Source organism: Podarcis liolepis (genome assembly GCF_965112155.1).
Source record: "Podarcis liolepis genome assembly, chromosome: 3".
Taxonomy (NCBI): domain Eukaryota; kingdom Metazoa; phylum Chordata; class Lepidosauria; order Squamata; family Lacertidae; genus Podarcis; species Podarcis liolepis.
Window position 1 is genome coordinate 53635753 of NC_139557.1, and position 9198 is coordinate 53644950.

A 9198-nucleotide genomic window follows, 5' to 3' on the forward strand; every position below is an offset into this window, starting at 1 on the left:
TGCAAATAACTGTTTATGGTTTGGGCTCCTCTTCACTCTCCTTCCAACCTTTATCGCCCTGCCCTCTAAATTAATAACTTCCCATACATCTCCACACCTCCCAAAAGTTCTTCTTTGGTATTTTCATATCAGTGGCAGCCATTTCAACCAAATATTCCAATTCCATCTTGTTTTCTCCTCCAGTGGCTTCAAGTTACAAGAAATGAGATTCCAGCTAAACTTCAGGAAGAATAGTCAGACAGTCTTATGTACTGAGTTGAATAGGATCCAAAATGCAGCAGTCTGATTGGTCCTAGAATAGGATTCAGAATGCAGCAGTATGATTAGTCTGCAGGAGCCACCCAATCCAGTTCCAGATGGAAGTGAATCCACAACCTGATTGGCCTACAGGAAAAATCCGGAATTAGCCAATCACGTGCAGCCCATTGTGTAAATAATGTATATAAAGCAGATAATTTGGGGGGGACTTTCATTCCTCCTCACCACTATGAGCTGAATAAAGAGCATGAAATCCACTCTCGACTCCGATTATATTTCAGACAGTAAGAGCTGTTCAGCAGACTCCCACAACAGGTAGTGGATTCTCTTTCCTTGGAGATTTTTAAGCAAAGGTTGAATGGCCATCTGCCATGTATGATCTAGTTGAGACTCCTGTATTGCAGGGAGTTGGACTAGACTAGACAATCCATGGGGTCCCTTCCAGCTCTACAATTCTATGATTCTATGGTTTGTAGACAATCCTCATCCTACCAGTCTACTTGTTCCTTAGCTTTAATCCTGATCTCAAAGCTGCCATACCCAGTATGGACACCCCCACATCTCTTACATCTTCAGACAGACACAGCCTACCCCTGAGCAGTGCCTCACGATTTGCTAGATTGAAATTTGGGGAAAAAAAGAAGAAGCAAGGGAACAATCTCCTGCTTTGCATTAAAAAATAATGCTCTGAAACAAGGGAAAATATTTAAAAATATATTCCTAAAAGTAATGAGCAGGCACAACTAGCCTAACTTGGAGGATAAGCCTCAGGAAAAAGAGTTATTTGAAAGATTCAGGATGAAGCTAGTTTTTTGTGAGGGATTCCAAACCTGAATATGTGTGTCTTTGTGAGTGTGCTGAGGAGAGAAGGTTTGCAGGGGAGAGACAGAGGAGACTTTGTGCGTGGTGTTGGCTCTGACACAGCTCAGCCTGTTCACTCTCTCTGTTTTTCATTTCTGCCTTCACAGGAACATGCAGTGGCTCCTCATCCCCACCATCCTTATAATCACTTATGCTCAACAGGTAAGTTTTCTAGAAAAAAATCCTCGCCAGAACAAAGGCTGAAACTTAAGCAAGTGAAATTAATTTAAGGGAATAAAGTGTGTATGCATAATATTGAGTTGTTCCTACTTGTGGTGATTCTTTTTTCTTTTTACATAATTTGCAATTCTAACACAAGGCACTTGATTAGATTATTATGGCATTATGGTTTTATAAAATTCTTAGAGCGTTTTTTGGGGGAGTCTCTAGAAATTTTTATAAATTATTTTCTGCTACTATGTTTAAAGCAAGCATATTTCCCCTGTTTAGGTCCCTGTTGTCTTTCATGGTACAGTCTGCTTGAGTTACAAATAAATTGCTTTTAGAAAACTGCTTTAATTTTATTAACTAAATCTAGTCGTTTTTCATCGACCAATACAAATGACCCAAATTACATGGAAATGGGATTTGTAGAGTACACAAGCAGTTTCTTCCCCATCCCCATTTTTGTATCTAGTTATTTTCCATAGTTTTATCTTTCTTCCTAGCCATAAAGTCTTTTAGGACTGATTATCTCCTTTCCACCTAGTTAAAAAAATAACAATTCAAGGTTACTATTGATTCCTATCACAAGTATTTTGTTCAATAGTACCTTTGTTGCAAGAAATTGCTACACAATTTTCAGTTCTGCACTCCACTGTTTTTACTTGGTGGGAAATGGTTAATCGGTCCTAAAAGGCTTTATGGATAGAAAGAAAGATAAAACTGTGGAAATCAACTTAATCTGGAAAAGGTTGATTTTAAAAAAACTTGCCTTGTATTTTTATATACTCTGTTTTATAATGTTGATTATCATTCTGATATTTTGCATTAATTGCTTTATGTTGTTAGCTGCTTTGGGATTCTCTTGGGAGGGAAAGGCAGGTTATAAATAATCAGTGAAATGAGGATAGCAGAACTGTTCAATATTAGCTGTACACTTTTTCCAGGATGGTTAACAGATAATTTTAGAATAGAGCAGAACTAGTTTTTCTAAAGACTACAGAAGTTTGCACTTTGGGGAGTAGAGTGGGGAAAACTAATATTTCTGTGTATGGAGCGTGTTACCCTGAAAGATTCCTGCAGCTTGTTTTGTAGGAGTGCCAATCTGCTGAATATGCATGTACGCATGTGCTGTTTTTAAAAGAAATCCTTTGCTGGCAGGCCTTCATTTTCTTTCCTCTCGCTGGATATTACTGAGGCTCTTCCAGCTATGCGCCCACTGCCCAGTTCTCAAATATTTGACTTGTGTGCTGCATGTACTCCCATTGGACACAAGAATTTACAAATGCTCCCTTGCGCCTCCAGAATAGCTCAACCTCCTGAGTAACGTAAAGTACACAAATAATGCCATCGGTTAGTGGGATGGTGCTGCACCTGTGAACGTTTGCACAGGAAAGGAAAGAAAGGTTCTGAACACCATTTCCAGCCTCCTCTCCCCAATGCTAATAGCAAGCTCAGGACCCCTGGGCTGGATTAGGATAAGGTTACCAGATTTTTTTCAATGAATCCGGGGATACTTTTCAACTTCCTACTAAATAGATGGATTTTGTCAGGGAACTGATTTGTAAATCCAGGAACTGTCCCTGGGAAACAGAGACATCTGGTAACCTTAGATTAGGACCACAGTGGGGACACACAAAGAAAGGGTGAAAGCCCTCTACCCCCATGCCAGGGTCCTGATCCAAATCAGGGCCTTCCAATGCTTGTTGTTCACTTTTAAGATGTGATCTACATTTGCTAGCTGTGTGAAGAGTTTCAGGTTTAGTTGGTCCTAAACTACACCTGGCAATTGAAGCAGGAAGCTGGCTAAACACTGTTAGCCAAGCCCCACATCGAAAGCTGTTGTTGTAAGGATACTAAGATTGCACCATAGCCCTGAGGATAGTTATAGTTGTATAGTTTCTGTGTTACTGTACCATCTGGGTACAGTGCCATTTACTTGACTCGATGGAGATGTGTGCGTGCGTGTGCATGTGTACATGGTGTGTATGTAGATACCTCTGACTTTTGCCTAGCAAGAATGTAGACTGCTGTACAAAGGAAGGCAGTCATACCTGACCAGACTGAATACATGCTCGACAAATGCATGATAGAATTTTCTTTAAAAATGTTTAGGGGTACTCTCATTTTGACTCAAGAAAAGCACCATTTTATACTTCAAATTGGGAAAAATAAATACAGTAAATGGCCCAAAAGACAAAGATTCACAAAATGTTTAAGGGTATGCGTCCCCTGAATCCCCCCAGAAAAAAGCACTGCATTATACAGTACCAATTAGGACAGAGTTAAACAAGATTTTCTTTACAAGGGAAAATGTTTTGTTGTTGTATTGTACATAATTGTAGCTTGCCACGATCTCTTGCGCAAAGGGGAAATAAATATGAATAACAGCAGTGTGTTTGTGTGCATACACACATTTGCCATTTTTGTTGGACGTTTTCCAGCTCTCAGGTAAGTCCACCTATATGAAAGCTTTCTTGCAGGGTGCAAACCAACAGGCAGAAGCAAGGAAAGTCTGGAGAAAAATCTGCAGAGGTTCATCAACGCAGAGAGCTATGCCACTGGCCCTGCAGATGCCCAGTGGTACCAACCTGCAGCCCCGGGGTGAGCCTGGTGAAGGATGGCTGCGGATGCTGCAAGATGTGTGCCAAGCAGTCAGGGGAAACATGTAATGAAGCTGAGGTCTGTGACCCCCACAAGGGGCTATACTGCGACTACTCTGCAGATAAGCCTAGGTATGAAAATGGAGTGTGTGCATGTAAGTCCCTCGTTTTTTCTATTTTCTATGGGAATAGGGAATAAAATGTAACACCGTGACTTCCGTTGCTTTCTTCAGTTTCACACCCATTTTCTTTCAAAGGAGATGCAACCCTAAACGATAATTAAGAAATGTATTTTCTTGATGTCAATGGGCCTTAAATTTTTAAGAAATCTATTATTGCTGGTGTTTAACAATTTGGAAGTTATATCTCTAAATTGGATTCTGATAACCGTTAGGAACTCAGGCACCCACAGAGAGATTTGGAAAGGAATCTTGTGGCGTTGCCCTTTTATAGAAGATTTTTGGGAAACAGCAAATAAAATAATGGTTGTAGCAACTGTGATATTATATCCTGCTGTCATAGTCAATGGTTATACTACAGCAGGTGCAAAATCTTAAGCAGTCTGAACTGTGGATTTTTAATACAGTAGTGAGTCAATTTATATATGCAAAATAAGTATATGTAAGTTATTTGAATACTCCAAAGGACTCATAAAAGCTAAACTCTACTGTTATTAACAAATGTCACCTAGGAAGTCTTACGTTCCATTTGTCTAGAACAGACCTCTTGCAGGGATCCATACAGGTTTACTTGGTTTTTTTCTTCACTATTCCCAGATATGATAGCAGTAGGTTGTGAGCTCAATGGGGTGCACTATGCCAATGGCCACGACTTCCAGCCCACTCCTCTTTACAAATGTCTATGTGTGAACGGTGCAATTGGATGTACACCTGTCTTCATCTCAAAGCCAGCACCTAGTGAATGTGCAGCACCGAAGAGCAGAAAGAAATCTGGACAATCCAAATGTGTTTCAGGACAGCAGGAGCAGCAGTCAACCAGTTACAGATTAATGTCAGGTAGGCAAGGCTAGACTGAGATCTTCTTCATGATAGATTTATTTTTTTAAAGAGGTGTTTCCTTATTATTTGAGGCAGATAAAGTTATTTGCATTTCTCTTTTTTAAATAGGTAACAGAAACTTCTGGTACTTGTAGGGCAGCTTTATAATTGAATTTATAATTGTTAGATTGGGGTAGAGTAGGTGCTTGTCTCTTCTTGTAGGTCACTGTTAGGTTCCGGGACAGGATTGGGAAACCTTCTTTGTGTCAAGAACCTCAGAGGTAATCTTTTGGGGGCTCTGTGCCAGAGCCACAACTTTAGCTCTGCCACTCCTTTTTCTCTCTTTATGCCCCTTTCTCTCTCTCCCCTCTCCACCCCACAAGCTGCCAGAAAGAATGGGAACAGCTTGCTTTGGGAGGACTGTCCCCCCCACCTCTTTCCATGACTCCATTTGTTTGACTCCATTCTTCCCTCTTATCACCCCAACCACATGAAGTTACACCGAGGGCCACGTGCAGGACCCAGAATGCAAGTTCCCCACTCCTGCGATAAGGATGGGATTTCTCCCTTTGTTTTAAATGCTTATAGGCCTGCCAGATTTTTCAGCTACGTTATCAATATAGTCAGAAGTACACCAGCCAACCTAGGGGTCTGAAACAAAATGACTTGTGTAACATAGAAAAGCTTTTCAGAAGATAGCAACACTCATTGGACGTAGAACATGCCCTCTAATGTTGCTTGCAAGATATTAGGGCAAGACTAGGCAGCAACAAGAGAAAAGTTGAAAAAGGCAGATTAGACAAAACAAACAGTTGCAATCTTACTTCTGTGAAAATGCTGAGAACCTTCAAAACAATCCAAGCAGCTTATGATTTATACACTATTAATGCATGGTTTGCATGCTCTCACAATTAATTTTGAAAACTAAGGGTTTTTTCCTTCCGTATCTTGCCGAACAAGCTTAATTTTAATATTTTACTATCTTTCCTTCTTTCTGCATGCACTGCCCTAGTTAACAAATCCCTGTTGTAAAAGCAATGAAATTATTTTATGTACAACACACACACATATATATAAACCCACAGCTTTGTAACCTTGCTTTATTTATTTCAGATCTGTGCCAGGCTTTTAAATTTGCTTCCTGTGCTGTGATTTTTAAGCTGCTGCTGCTTACTTCCCAGGTACCCTCATATATCTGCTCTGTCCTCTTAAACTGTGCACATTTCAAATCTGGTCAGTCATCCTGTAGAACTCCCATTATCAGGATTTGCTATGTGGAGATTGTAAAAAGCAGGTTTAAGATCTGATCTATAGCTATTACTGCTCCAACTCTTTGGAATGTGGGGATAAAAGCCCTCAACCCCAATCCTCTTAAAGAAAACTAATTTGATACAGAACTTTCAGCATATGTATGTTGATAAAGCCTGGCCTAGACGCCCCATATCCACTTTAACACAGGTATTTCACATAGCCAGTCTATTTTGTAAGAACTCTTTCAGGAAAATGTCTTGCTTTCTAGGGCAGACTTGAGAGTCATAGCATTAAGAAACAAACAAGCAGCATTACCAAGATATAAAATCAAATCTTTGGAGACTGAGGTGCTAAATTCCTCTAAAAGTTAATTGAACTTGTGGCAGCTATTTCTTAAAATCTAAACCCAATTTCCGTAATTTAAGCAAGTAAAATCCAAAAGGTGATCCTGGTAACCTGGCATGCTTAATTCTCATGTTCCATGCTATTTTTGGGTTGCCTTAGTAGAACTGATCTGAATTAAATGGCTTAAAAATATTTGGCTCAAGATGTAATATAATCCTGTCTTCTAGCTTTCAGAAGTGTGCCGCTTGTTTTAAAGAAGAAGTGCCTGGTTCAAGCAACTCCTTGGACACCTTGTTCCCGAACCTGTGGCATGGGAATATCTGACAGAGTGACCAATGAAAACAGTAAATGTGAAATAAGGAAGGAAAAGAGACTGTGCTACATTCAACCATGCCAAGCAAAATTTCCAAAGAGCATAAAGGTAAACCACATTTCAGAACACAATTTCCTCATTAGGCTGAAAGTATTAACTGCTAGATGTATGATTTTTTAAATAACCATGGGGCTGGTGGAGAGAGAAGTTCTGGTCTGTTCAGTTGTGGATTTGAAAATTAGGGAGACAGGAATAACAGATCATCTCATGGAAACTTATGGAATGTTTTCTACATTGCTCATATGGCACATAACTACCAATAGAGAATTATTGGGCCCTTCTTTGCACTACTGGTGTTCAAAGGAGATTCTTTCAGGTCCCATCTACTCTATTCATTTAAAGCAGAATTATACCACTTAAAATATTAATTGCTTTCCTCCAATGAATCCTAAGAACTGTAGTATATTCAGAGTACTGGGAGTGGTTAATAGACTCCCTATTCCCCATAGCGCTACAATTCCAAGAGTGATTTAACAGTCAATCTCTTCCCAGCAAACACTGCGAATTTCAGCTACTTGAGGGAGACTAGAGGTCCCTAGGAACTCTTAGAACCCTGAACAAACTACAGAACCCAGGTTTTCTTTGGGGGAAAGCAATGGCTATTTAAAGTGGAATCATGCTGATTTAAATATATACTGTAGTGCAGTGTACAATCCATGTCTACTAGCACTGGTGCTTGCTGACTGCATCCCCCAGTTGTCACATGTTTATATTAGCCCAAATCAGGTGTCCAGAAAGTCAGGTGGTAAAGTGCTGGGATGAATCTCACAGGTCACTGATTAAATTTCCCACTCATATAGTGTCACAGTGGTCTTGAAGGTGGCAGGATAGTAAACCTGCAGGAGTTAACTGTGTAGAACTAAGTTATCAGCACTGCACAAAAATCAAGCAATGCTAAACTTATATTTTAAATTTGCATGCACTGTAAGTGGCTAAAAACATGGCCTCAACACTGCTACTTCAATATGCATGTAATAAACTTCACTTTGAACATAATAGCAAGATTTTACTTTTATTTATATTTCAAGATACCTAAAGGAAAAACATGCCGACCTACATTCCAGCTTGCCAAGGCAGAGAAACTAGTATTTTCTGGATGCACAAGTACACAAAGATATAGACCAACCTTTTGTGGAATCTGCCTGGACAAGAGATGTTGCATACCCAACAAATCTGTAATGATTACAGTGCAGTTTGACTGTCCAAAGGAAGGCTCCTTTAAGTGGAAGTTGATGTGGATTACATCTTGTGTTTGTCAGAAGATATGCAATGATCCAGGAAACATATTTTCTGAACTCAAACTCTTGTAAGTGGCAACACAGGAAAGAAAATGGTCGAATAGTCCCATGAAAAGTTGCTCATGCAACACCACTGACAGGTAGCTGTGTTTGAAATTGTAGGTTTTAAATGAATCCACACAGCAACCCTTTCATCCAAGCTTTCATTTCATTTCATTTCAGCTTGCCCCTAATGTGTTTTATTTGGAAAAGCAGAATGTGTGGCTATTTAAATCCAGTTAAATACTGTAGCAATAAAGCATTTTCTTAAATATTTTAAAATGCAAGACTTAGATAGTTTATGTGGAAGGGGTATACCAATCCCACAGAAAAATGGCAGGTTTTCATGCATAAAAATTCAATCAAATTAGTTACCTATACACAACTGATTCATATGGATGTTTGCCCAAAGATGCATGTACACAAGCCCCACCCCAACATCCAAGTGCTCAATCCCTGATCATCTCCACAGTGAACAGGTCTGCAAGGGACCTCATAGAGCCTGCATGAGATGTTCAGCTGAACATGAGTGAAAGCTCCCTGAAGATCTTCCCTGTTCAATGCAGGTATGATTAGGGATTGAATCAGTGTGCAATGCATGGACATTGTGTGTACACCCCTTTACTTTTCTCTAAATTTGCGCATAAGCAATATTTCAAAGCTGTAAAGTGAACAGTATCAGACGGCTTGCAAAAGTAAGAATTCAAAACCCATAAAATCATTTATCCAAATAGTTTGCATGCATGTGCATAGTTTTAACTTGTGATTAAGAAGAACTCAATGGAGTTTACATCTGAATAGAAATGTATAGGATTGTACTGCACCTGTGTGAAAATGTGGTGGTGTGCAATTTGTCATCTAAACCAGCTAGTAATGGGTACATAAACTTCAACACATGCATCTCCTCAGATAGATCAGGGTGACTGAGGGAGTCAACACAAAACAAGGATTTGGGCATTTATTTATGATTATTTATGAGATCTACAAAGCATGATTGTATGTATCAAATTGCATATTTCTTGATGATCGATAGCATAGTGAAACACCTTTATGTTTACTGGAACCAAATC

General features: G+C 39.5%; 1 protein-coding gene across 1 annotated transcript; it reads left to right on the forward strand.

Annotated features, from left to right (window-relative positions):
• Positions 1-298: 298 nt before the first annotated feature.
• CCN6 (cellular communication network factor 6) lies at positions 299-8283 on the forward strand. The gene is made up of 6 exons (XM_083497959.1): positions 299-573; positions 1227-1281; positions 3754-4039; positions 4661-4900; positions 6706-6899; positions 7880-8283. Exons 1-6 carry the CDS (start codon positions 506-508, stop codon positions 8159-8161), a joined length of 1125 nt encoding a protein of 374 aa, XP_083354085.1. The 5' UTR covers positions 299-505; the 3' UTR covers positions 8162-8283.
• The last annotated feature ends 915 nt before the right edge of the window (positions 8284-9198 follow it).